The 12,245-nt window shown below is 43.9% G+C and overlaps 1 protein-coding gene across 2 annotated transcripts in view; it reads right to left on the bottom strand.

Annotated features, from left to right (window-relative positions):
- Positions 1 to 220: 220 nt before the first annotated feature.
- The window catches only part of taok2a (TAO kinase 2a), a 30,664-nt gene continuing 18,639 nt past the window's right edge, over positions 221 to 12,245 (bottom strand). The window contains exons 14-20 of one of the 2 annotated variants that reach the window (XM_061845287.1): positions 10,518 to 10,754; positions 9,161 to 9,289; positions 8,881 to 9,084; positions 8,478 to 8,717; positions 4,447 to 4,668; positions 4,165 to 4,347; positions 221 to 3,307 (exon numbers count right to left, since the gene is read on the bottom strand). In XM_061845287.1, coding sequence (XP_061701271.1) covers positions 2,426 to 3,307; positions 4,165 to 4,347; positions 4,447 to 4,668; positions 8,478 to 8,717; positions 8,881 to 9,084; positions 9,161 to 9,289; positions 10,518 to 10,754 — 2,097 coding nt within the window. In that variant the 3' untranslated portion in view covers positions 221 to 2,425. The remainder of the gene's footprint in view (positions 3,308 to 4,164; positions 4,348 to 4,446; positions 4,669 to 8,477; positions 8,718 to 8,880; positions 9,085 to 9,160; positions 9,290 to 10,517; positions 10,755 to 12,245) is intronic. The other variant, XM_061845288.1, reaches the window with a different exon arrangement.

The following is a 12,245-nucleotide window of genomic DNA, read 5'->3' as shown; positions in this document are numbered from 1 at the left end:
TGATATAATTTCCGAACCTCCCCTTTAAACTCCACAAGGCTATTTTTAGCTTTGTCGTCGCGAGTTTAAACCAGACAGGAAACATTCGTTTAATATACTTCATTTATTCATTCAAAATGATTGAAAATCCCCCCCCCCAATAAAAATTTGAAGATACGAAACCCCAGATTTAAGAGTTGAGGAAAAAGGTATAAAGTGACGCCAAAAACAAAAGACCAAGCACAATACAATTTACTGTTTATTTTTTCCAAAAGTATTTTGTTACATTTCTGTACAACTTTCCTCCCTTCAAATGTTTCATTTTTTTCACCATGTGTAAAGAAAGCCTGATATTTGGGAAGAAAAGATAAGCTTCCTGAAACATGTTTGCAATGTGTCACAATTCCTTCTGGACTTCCAAACTAGAAAAATAATCTTTAGATCACCCTGTGGGAAACGAGAAGACCACAACATATCCACCTCATCTCCCCAAGCTTAGCTTCCTTTAAGGGGACCCAAGACAAAAATGTGTTTCCTCAAATCTTTGTGCCTCTTCAAGCTTCAAACCTTCCTAACCAAATTAAAATATTAGAACAAGACAAAACAAGTCAAAAAGTGAAACATCGCTCATTTGTGAAGTCCAACGCGCTGCTCCTGGCGCGTTTGAGAAGAGCCAAACATTCTTTGACCATCAGTGCAAATGAGGTAGACGTGACAATCAAAGAGGACCGACACTTCCCTTCGTGAGGGCGGGAGGAAGTAGCATGATGCTTCTGCACCTCTACCCATGCACACACACACCCATGCACACACACACACACACCCAACCACCCCCCCCCCCCCCCCACACACACACACAAAAAGTCAACTTGAACATGGCACCAAAGGATGGTAGGAACGGTCCACATCCTAATACTGACACGAGACAAGGAATGCTGGGAAATGGACTTCATATGTTGCTCTATCACAGTCAAACTGCACACCACTTATTCTTCGATGAGTGGTCAACGTTGGCAGTCACATAAAAAAAAAAAAGTTAAACTTAGTATTTAAAAATAGCATAAAACAAATATGACAGCAGTAGCATCTCTTGGCCTAGCAGGTCACATGACAAATGATCCCAATAATTACAAAGACGCTTTTGAGTGAGCGTAACTATGTACATGGCGTGTCAACGGGGGACCCGTGACGTTCACATTGAGATTCTACAGAAAAAGACAGCACTCCACATTGTTTGGGAGACTCTACAGGGGAAAATCCTTCACAACTTCTTCCATGACTGTAAATTGACAACCTAACAATAACCCGCAGTGTTTTCCATGGTAACCACACACCGCATGAGCAAGCTTCTCGGGGATGAATGCGCCATAACGGGTCAAGCAGTAATGTAGTGTGTCATGCCATAAACGCAAAGTATCGTGTAACTGGTCGTAAGTGAATGTGTCATGACAAAGTAGGCTGTAACATAACATCCGCTACAGAACTTGACACATCGTTATGTGTTGCAAAATAACGTGCGGCACCGTAACATGTTGCAAAGTACCACAACTAGGTGTGTCATAACATGCTGCTACGAAACACGTAACTTGTCATCACGTAACATGCTGTGGTGTTTCGTAAACACGTCTGTGACGTGCAACAGCTTTATTCCATAACGTGCTGAAACTCAAAGGTTATAGCATAATGTGTTCTAACTTAACTAGTCATAGGATAATGTAGAGTCTTGTGACACAACATACTGAAACATACTAAAGGTGTTGCAACATGTCGTAGCGTAATGTGCCTCAACACGACACAGGGCGTAAACCTGCCGGAACATAATGTATCATTAGGGTGTCTGTATTGATTCAAAAAAAGCATGCTATCACTCCCCATTGTTAAAAATATCAGAAATAAAAATAACTTTAAAATCAATGTTTAAAAAAAAAAAAAAAAAGGTTTACACTGGACGGTGCAGAGATACAAAGCTAAGCTAAGCTAACTATAATGTGGACCAATGTTTTTTTTTTTTTAAACAACAAAGTGATGTGGCCACTGGTTAGCTAGGCTACACTCATGGCACATTGGAGCATTTGTGAGGCTGTTTAAGTAGTAGAAGCTAACAGATACATCCGGGATGCTAAGGTAAGCGCACGTCCGAGCGGCTGGGTGAGCACTAAGCTAACTTTGTGGCATAGCTTGCCAATGTGGTGGTGAAGGGAAGACTGGCACGTAGAGTTGTTTTGTTTATATTATCTACAGAATGTCTCCTAAACAGTCTCAAACATATGAAGGAGTAGGAAGATACTATTTACAGAGTGAGAGTGGTTTGAAAAGCACCACTAGGGGAAGCGCCAAGTTATGTCCGAGACCAAAATCTCAAACTCGAGCTTGTGCAACAGAAACTGCAAATGACATGAATTAAATTCAGAATGAAAAATACTAAACTCTAGTCTCAATGAAATCTTCATGAGTAAGACAGGTGCGAGCCGTTGGAGATGTGAGACGTGACCGACGTGCTTCGACTCAGGCCACCGTCGCTGCCGCCACCCCCTGGCCCCCCCGAGGCCGTCCGACGCAGAGGCTGTGGGCTGTTCCTGAGGGCCATGAGGCTGGGCCCCCGCACACCAAGGCCGCCACTATAACCTCCCTGAGACGATGAAGATGAGGAGGCCGAGGACGGCGGGGAGGAAGACAGGGAGACGGGTGGAGGTGCGGGAGGGGGCGGCAGGAGGGCCAGGGACTGAGACGAGGCATGGGATGACAGGTGATGGTGGTGGTGCCCCCCCTGGGAATGATGGGAATAGTGGCTGCCACCCCCCACCCAGTCCCTGGTACGCTCCCTCTCGTCACGGTACAGGTGCGGCGTGCTCTGGTGGTGTTGGTAGTGCTGGGGGAGGTAGTGCGGCTGCTGGTGCTGATGGTTGTGGTGGTGGTGGTGGTGCGAGGAAGATGACGACGACGACGTGGAAGAGGACGCTCTGCTGCCCTTGACGGGTTCAACATCCCTGCCGAAGCCATGCGACGACACAACTGACTCGGTCCTGACGAAGCCGCCCCCACCGCCACGCCACGACGGTGTGGTCACAGAATTCTGGACACTGTGGCTCCAGTGGCTGCCTGAGCGGGGTACGGGTCGTGAGGGCCAGCCCCCAGAGCCCGATGAGGGGCTAGGGGTAGGATAGCCCTGGTTGTAGGCCTCGGCTGGGATGCCGCTCAGCGCCATGTTACTGAAGCCCAGACGCATGCTCTCTGAGTCGAAGGCCTCAATCTCGTGAGCCTGCCGTTCCAGAAGTGTCCGGATACGCTCAGAGCGCTCGTTCTGCAGGGACAGCATCTCCTCCTCGATCTGAAAATCACAAGGCAGGAGTCTTAGTGATGAAAAAATTGGAGTTTACAGTGTTCTCCTGCTATTATCGCAATTCTCCTACTGTAAAATATACGGCATACTGAGCAAGGGAAGAGGCAGAAAAGGTCATCAACTAAGCTCCAGGACTAGTTGCCATGGTGCAGAGAGAATATATGACCATTAATTTTCTTCTAAGCTTTATTTTGTATATGTCGTTGTTCTGTTTGTTAAGGTAGCGATTGTTTAAATATTTACAATTAGTTTAACATCTATGCTATTTTCAGTTAGCACCTAATAAGGCACATTAAATGGTAGCATTGAGCTGTCCGAGTTTCGTGAGTCTAAATTGTCGGGTTTGATTGAAAATTTTGGTGATTAAATACACAAACGTTTTTGTGCTTTACTTTTACAGTAAATTTCAACCGGGCGTGACAAATAGCTTGAAATAAGCACGATTTACCTCTGATTTGGTCTACTTCGCGAGCGAGAATCTTGTGTTGTCTAAGTGATGTTATATAATCTCCCTCTTCTTGACAGTAAGTGTGTGAGAACAGACAAAGAATACTTTAAAAGTTGTATTTTAATACATTTGAAGCAACGGGCAAAAATTTTTTGTAACGTCATTCTCAACATGTTAGTGTTGTTGAAAGACAGGGATGTCCGGATCAAACTTTTCACTTCCAATCTTCCTGTGTAAATTGTGCCGAGGCAGAGGGAACACTATTTGTAATACAAGGATGAGATGACTATACTTTATGGTTTTTAGAGTCATGTGGCCCCACTGAAGGAAAGCCCATGCAAAAATATGTTTGAAATCTCTGAAAGAGACAATCTATAGATGGAAGCGTTCGTAGTACCCGTTGTTCCAGCAGCGCGCGGCGTATGGACACCCTCTGCTCCAGCTCCTTGATCTCACGCTCATGCTGCGTGTCAGTGTGCATCTTGATCTTGCTCTGATAGGCGTTGAGCAGCTCAAGTTCCTGTTGCAGTTGCATGCGTAGCACCTGGTATTCCGCCTCCTGGGTCTCGTCCAGCCGGAGCTGAGGGAGACAAAACAGGGGACAAGGAGCCTCGTCACGAGAATTGTGCGGCGGTCACATGCAGAGGTGTGGAAGGTGCGAGATGGGGGGGTTCCTTGCCTTACTCACAGCCTGAGTAGAAAGCATGTCATTGATGGAGTGGTCATACTGCTCGGCCAGGATAGCCAGCTTACGAGTCTGTTCCTCCTTGACGCGCTTCAGCACGGCCTTGTGTTCTGACTTTGGCGTGCTTTCCAGGAGGTGGTTGCGTAAGGCTTTGTACTGACGTGTCTGAATCTTGCACGTCTCCTGGAACTGGCGCTTGATCTGCAGCTCTTTGGACTGGAACACAAAACCGCCAAAAGTGGCATGGGTAAGAAGTGGGCAACTCGAGTCACAAGACTTGACTCAAGTCAGACTTAATTTAGTAATTCTAGGACTAAATGGATAATATTTATGCAGGACGATACTCGGACTTGATTACAAAACTTGACAAGTCTCGCTCGTTCACATTTCAAAATTTGGATTTTCAAGATAGTGTATCATTTAGAAAAATTGTTTTGCATTATCTCCATGAACCTGGCGACAAACTAGTTTGTTGTGATGCGGAATTCAGAGGTCAACTTATGAAGCAAGTGTAATGGAGGGAGCTTTTTTCTTTTTTTGGGATTGAAAGATTATGCTTTTGATAAAAATTTTGAAAAATTGCCTGCCAATATGCAAGGTTTACAACTCAGAGATAAGAGCTCACTACAACATTAAATTACAAATAAAACGCACAAATAAGCAGCCATGTTAATGTCACAGTTTAGCTCAGCCATCACTGGTCAAACATGAACTCAGGCCCGTTACGCATAAAAATACCCTGTTTTTGTCATGACTCTGCACCTTCCGAACCAAGTACAACGACCGCCATTCTAGCTTACGTTTTAGAACAGGGGCATCGAGCATGTTTTTGTCACAGTCCACATTGTAGTTATGACTTCCCTTAGAGGGAATTATAAACTCATAATTATAAACAAGAAATGGATGAAAAGCTAGTTGGAAAGTATAATCAGAATGAGATTGTGATTTACTTTGGCTTCATCTAAGTTCTAACGTTAGACTAGTCTGTCCATATATCTAAATGTGAAAGGTCATTTTCCCTGTGGTATCACATTATATTGAAGTTCAAAACAATTCCCCTCTACATGCTTTTGGAAGACATAGATCATCTACTGCAGGGGTGCTCAATGCGTCAATCATGATCCTCTTTCGGTCGATCGCAACGGCTTGCTGAGAAAAAAAAAGAAAAGACATCAGCCGTATCTTCTGAACTGTAGCTCACTGGGCATTTGCAAACAACGACAGTAAAGGAAAACACACTGTCAGTGAGCCCCCCCTCCCATTTTAAGCTCTCGCTTAAGAAATCTTGACAAACATGAGTATGGATGCTGCAGTAAAGAAGACAAAAACGTAGCCTTTTCATACGGAACGGGAGGCGGACTTTTTTTTCATTATGTCATTTTCGAAGTGCGTTTGCCTCATCTGCCAGTGTAGTGAAATGTGGAATGGCAACTTCGAACTGTTTATGGAAAATAGGACACAGACATTCCGCCGAAAAGTAAGCTGAGAATGAGAAAAGTGAATGAACTAAAATCCCAATTGACCCCTCCGTAGAAATTGCGTCATCCGCGTCGCTGACCAATCAGAGGCCAGAGATCTGCATAAATGTTGGCGTCCGCCATTACCTCTGACAAAGTCGCATGGTCCAGTATAGCTTTTGTTAGCGTTTTATCACGTATTTGGGTTCCTTAACAATAGATATGGTTAAGAGGTGTAGTCACGGATTTGTAATAGTGACGACAGGTATCCTGATAGGCTAGTTGGTGGAGTTCAATTCGTACCCTTTCCAAAACCGAAGACAGAGTACGAAAAATGTCTTCGATGGATCAAACTTTGTGGAAGACAGCATGATCAACTGAATCCATCTAAAATCACACACACCTGATCTGTGTTGAGCGATACTTTGCGAGGACCTGACTGCAAAAACGTGTCTCTTTGTTGGCGGCTAGAGAGCTAAGCTAAACCGGACTAGCGAGTCGTAAAAGCCTTCGACATGCACCAAAACACCAAGACTGAAAAGGATGTTTGAGGACACTAAAGTAGCGATTGTCGTACTCAGTCGGGACTTACGTAGGTTCGACACTAATTCAAGAATAATTATTGAGGGGAGCGCGTGACGTTACACAAAAAACGAGACAAACAACTCGTAAATCAAGCCTCGCCTTCTTCTTTTCCTTCATACGGCGGTTCACAAACTGCTATACAGATACACATACAGAGTCTGCACACAAGTGTGATAGGTTACACGAAAATAGGAAACTGCCAATGACGAATTCGTCTTTGGGTTATATTATATTATATATTATCGCTTATATATTATAGCTTCTCGGTCTTCCTCTGACTCCGGAAAGAACTTGCGCTAATATCGATGGTTTCTCCGTCCATATGCATGGAAGTACCATTGAAATACCTCTCGCTGAAATACTTGAAGCCCTGCTGTCTGCTCTTCAACGATACTTCACTATTTGGTAAGAATGCGAGTGAAAAATCAGCTGGTAAATCGGACAATTTCGCTCTCGTCTTTTCTTCCTGGGCCGCCATTTTTGCTAATTGTTTGTCTGAGATTAGCAAGCGTGGGGTGATGTAACTTCAGGAGGCGTGGTTAAGTGCCCTGTACGGAGGGGTCAATTGGCCGCACAGCAATCACCGAAGCATCGTTTCCGGGTTCGTCACATCACACATAAAGAGGCATAGCTTACTCGTTGTTCCGATCTTTTACAAATAAGGCGGAAATATTATCTTCAATAAAATCTCAGCAGCTATAAAGGAGTACAGTTACACGGCGCTGTGAAGCCAGGGCTAATGTGTGGAAGGACATTGGAAATTGTGTTTCTCACTGCAGTTGGACGAATCCACTGACATGAGTGACACAGCCCAGGTGTGCATTTTCATTTGTATGGTGTTTAGTGATCATCGACGTAAACTCAGTTACAAAAAATGTTTAAAGTTATGTTGTGTAATGTATTACATTAAAATAAATGTTTTGGATTTTTGTAGTGGGTAGATCTTTATGACTTGGTCATTCTATTTCACCATTGGTCATTCTTTAAAAAAAAAAAAAAAAGTCACCCCCCCCCCCCCCATGAATCGTGAGAGGCTGGATGCTTGAGAAGTAGATCTTGGGGTAAAAAAGTCTGGGCACCCCTGATCTACTCCTAGCTTTCATCAATGGATTGACAATAGATACCCCCGTAAATTACGCTACATTATAACAATACATTACAATTGCTGACAGGAATGTTTGTTACAATGTAACGCTAGTTTGTTGCCACTAACGCCGATTGTGTTGAATGAAACCTTCAGCATTTACAAAACATTGCGTGTATAGACCATTCATGTATATTCCTTGACAGGCCAGTGCATTTAACTCTTCTTCAGAATAAGTTTGTCAGATCAAGAATTTTTATTGATGAAAATTTTTAAATATTTTATATCATGTTCTACTAATATCAGTTGAAATTGGAAATTATAATTTCTGAGTTTGAAATTTTATGTATTTGTTTATTTTATTTTTAATTTACAGTTATGTTAATCTGTTAAGTAAAAGTTTCTTGCAGTTTGTCCCTTTCGGGGTCGCCACAGCATGTCATCTCAGATGAACGCACATATATGTTTGGCACAATTTTTACGCCGGATGCCCTTCCTGACACAACCCTTCTCGGGGAGTGGAGGCCCCAGTGGGATACGAACCCACAACCCCTGGTTTACCAAACCACTGCTCTCACCACTGAGCTATGAGAAGAAGTTTTAAAATGATGTTTCTGTTTCCTAATTTAGTAATATATTGGTATTGCATCACGAATCACACCGGGACTTTATATTTGCAGGAATTACTGACCACACCAGTACATTTTTCAAATGTGGGTGACTGCTGTATCTTAGATTGGTAAGAGTGAAGTTGTCACAATAATATGAATGGAAACAGGTCGGGGCCAACAAGCTAAAATAAATATATTTGAGTTTGCTTGAAACTCAAACATTAAGACTCGAGACTTCTTTGTAACTTAACCGTAGAGAAGTAACACCACGCTCAAGGTTTTACTCACCTTGAGGCTTTTTGGCTGCTGTCGCACTTCCACGGTGTGTTTCTGACGTAGTTCTTGCTCTCGACGTTTGTTGTACTCCATCTGGTTGGTCAGCTCTGTTTGATGCTGTGTTCGGATCAGCTCTGCACGGGTCCGCTGCACAGTGCCCAACTGCCTAAACTCCAGTTCCTGAGTGGATTCGTGGTGGCGCAGTAGCATGGCACACTCCAGATCCTTCTGGGTCTGCTTTTTGTTCAGGTCCTGGGCGGGGGGACAAGGATCAAGTGGCGGAATGAAATGGGGATAACAGTGACGGGCTGTGTCTTTGGTGCATTTCACACCTGGTCCTTCAGGGGATTACCAGACTTAATACCACCACTATCATGCTGCAATTATACAAACCATCAGTACTGAAGGGTTGTACCTCTCGAAGTAGATCCTGTTCCAGATTGTGTCGAGCAAGCAGCATTTTCCTCTTGTACTGTCGGCACTGCAGCTCGTAGTACTGTCTTTGCCTCCTGAGCAGACTGGCCTCCTCCTCTGCCTGCATCTGCTGAAGGCACTCCTTCTGCCGGATCAGCCACTCCTGCTTCTCCCGCTTTGGAGTTGACTGGTTCTCGTTCAATTCCTGTTAGTGTTTCATGACGACAACGTCAGAGGTGGAAACCAAAGCAGGTGACCCAAGCGAGGGCAAGGCTTCTTGCCTCTTTTAGTTGGTCCTTGCGCTGGCGATACTGACGCTTCTGTGACTCTAATAAGCTGGTCAGTTCTTTCTTCTGCTGGCCCAAAATGTGCTGCTGGAACTTCTTCTCCTCTGAAAAAGCAGCTTTGGTCTACAGGGAAAAAAAAAAAAAAAAAAAAAAGATTGTGAGCTTTTGAAGGCTAAATGCTACCTCGTGGATAAGCATAGGGCTGGATGAATAATTGATTATTTTTAAGTCATTCAGATTTATTTACACATTTTTTTTTTTTAAATGGTGTTTCTATAATTCGTTAGATTTTTGTGCAGAGAAAGGAGCTAATTTACAAAAACAGTTAGCATTGACAACTTAGCCAACTGATGGCAATACTTGGGACATTATTTCCAATAGAGTGCAGAAAATGCACCAACAAAAACTGATGATTCAATTACTTGATTGGTCCCTAAGATGTCAGAACAGTCAAAAATGTTGGTCATTATTTCCCAAAGTAAAGGTTTTTTTTTTTTTTTTAAATCTCAATTCCGATTCAACACAGAGATAATTCACTTTCATGGAGGACTACAGAAAGAAAAGAATATTTACTGTTGGGAGATTAAAATTTCAAGTATTTTGACACTTTTGAGCAAAACAATTACCTGATTATCAAAATAGTTGATTAATTTGATAATCGATGTTTACTCGTCAATTAAACGTTACATTGACCTCAAAGAAAATAATACAAAATTCTCTCAGAAGTTTTCATTATTGTGGCCTTTAACAAAATAATTTTGGTGACCCTGACTGAACAGAAACCGGATTTGACTTCAAAGAGAATGCGTTTTTGCATGGTGTATGTAAACTTGCGGCTTCAACTGTATATATTTTCTGTGGCAATAAGTAAATGGTTTACACAGATGTTTTGACAAAAGGTATTTTTTGCAACATGTCAACAAGAAAAAAACCCTCTTTTCTGTGGAAGTTGATGGTGATGTTTCAAAGCATGTTTGGTATATGGCACAATAAAGCTAGAAGGAATAAAAAAAACTTGATTTTAATTATGTCATTATTTGCTCTATGTATAAGCAAAGGATGTTATACCGTGCCTGCATGAGTTTTCTCCCAGTACTTTGGTTTCCTCCCATATCTCAAAAACATGCATGGCGGGTTAGTTGAAGACTAAATTGGTCATAGGTGTGAATATGGGTGCAAATGGTTGTTTGTTTCTATGAGCCCAGCATTTGCTGGCAACTAGTTCAAGGTGTAGCTGGGATAGGCTCCAGCACCCCCACAACCCACTTTAGGATAAACGGTTCAGAAAATGCATTGATGGATGGAAAAGCAAAGCAAATTTTGAGAGAATCATAATCTCTACAACACTCACCTCTTTTTCCAGGATGGCCTGGTGCTTCTTGACCAGCTTGTCGGCCTCTGAGGAGAAGCTGTTCCTCTGGTTTTCCAGCTCCTTATCCAGCTTGAGCTGATGCTCATCCATTTCAGCCTTCAGCTTGTTTTCTAGGCCCATCAGCTGCTTCTGGTGTTGCCGTCGCATGCGCTTGTATCCTGACATCTGCTCCCGCAACGCAGAGCCCTGCTCATGCTCCTGGATCTGCCGTGTAACCTGCAGACAAGTGCGATGCGAACATGTTGTGGTTATGAGGGTAAGGAAGTAGAGATTCCCAAGTTTATTGCAGTACATTGTTTGTGTGCCGGTGGCACAGTGGCGCAGCTGGAAAGCATTGGCCTCACTGTTCTGAGGTCCCGGGTTCTATCCCGGACCCGCCCGTGTGGAGTTCGCATGTTCTCCCCGTGCCTGCGTGGGTTTTCTCCGGGTACTCCGGTTTCCTCCCACATCCCAAAAACATGCAACATTAATTGGACACTCTAAATTGCCCCCAGGCGTGATTGTGAGTGTGACTGTTTGTCTCTATGTGCCCTCCAATTGGCTGGCAACCAGTTCAGGGTGTACCCTGCCTCCTGCCCGTTGACAGCTGGGATAGGCTTCAGCACTGCCCGCAACCCTCGTAAGGATCAGTGGCTTAGAAAATGGATGGATGTTTGTGTGCCTGTTGCATGACAGATTTTTAACCATTTTTTTTTTATTGTATACAGAAATATTTCACAATTACAGTTCACCTATTGTGGATTCAATGCACCAGATTCCCCCCCCCCTTTTTTTTCCATTAGTGTAATAAGGCTCAATAGTTTGGCTCAGTTAATATTGGTGACCTTAACGCTCAAGTGTTGTCAAACGGACGATTTTAGGTATATTATTAATGAAAAACCCACAGCCAATATGGTCCCATGTGTTTTTTCACCACAAAACATGATTTTGACGTATACAGCTTTTTGTAACTCCCGCCATGAAAATCCTCTTGAGGGATTTGTTTTCGAGAAGCAGCAGGAATTGACGTACAGGACAGAGGCGCCCCCTAGTGGACTCGTTTGTTTCCATTAGTTTTACCTCCGGGAAGGTAGCTCGTTGTTCCTTCGTGTTAGCCAAAATCCCGGCTCGTTGCATTGCTTGAATACTCGGGAGAATGGAATTACCCTTCAGAAGTTTGAAAAAGACCCTGTTCGTTATGAAAAATGGATTCCATGGGTCCAGAGGACGAGAGCTTCGTGGGTTCCAAAAAAAAAAAAAAAAAAAGTTTGGGGCAGACCACGTAATCGGTCTCTCTCGTTACGTAGTAAAAGATCCGCGTATGAAATGTGTCGATGTGCGCGTTGCCCAGCCAACAATGTCTTGATAGTGTTCGAGTACTGCGGCGACTTTGAACATACCCCTAAAAGCAACATAGCTAGGCGCCACCTCATCCTTATATTCCACCACGGCACCGAAACTCAGCCACACCGGCTGAGGCGCCGCATTCGGCCCTCACAGCTTCTGCGAAGGCTGCGCGTCGGGCTTTGTGACGGGGGCGGCTCTGAAGAACCCAGCCAAGAATGCATCACTCAGTCGCGTGCGCACAGTAAAGCGCCCCGGGTCGACTGTGACTAAAGCAGCACCGCTCGGCTCTGTCATAAGCCACACCGGCCGGCTGTGATGAGCCGCGATGGCTCATCTCCGCCGCGGGAGTCGATCGGACGGGACGTGGTTTGGCCGTGATCG

Source organism: Syngnathoides biaculeatus, chromosome 16, assembly GCF_019802595.1.
Source record: "Syngnathoides biaculeatus isolate LvHL_M chromosome 16, ASM1980259v1, whole genome shotgun sequence".
Taxonomy (NCBI): Eukaryota; Metazoa; Chordata; class Actinopteri; order Syngnathiformes; family Syngnathidae; genus Syngnathoides; species Syngnathoides biaculeatus.
This window is presented reverse-complemented; position numbering and strand designations above follow the sequence as displayed.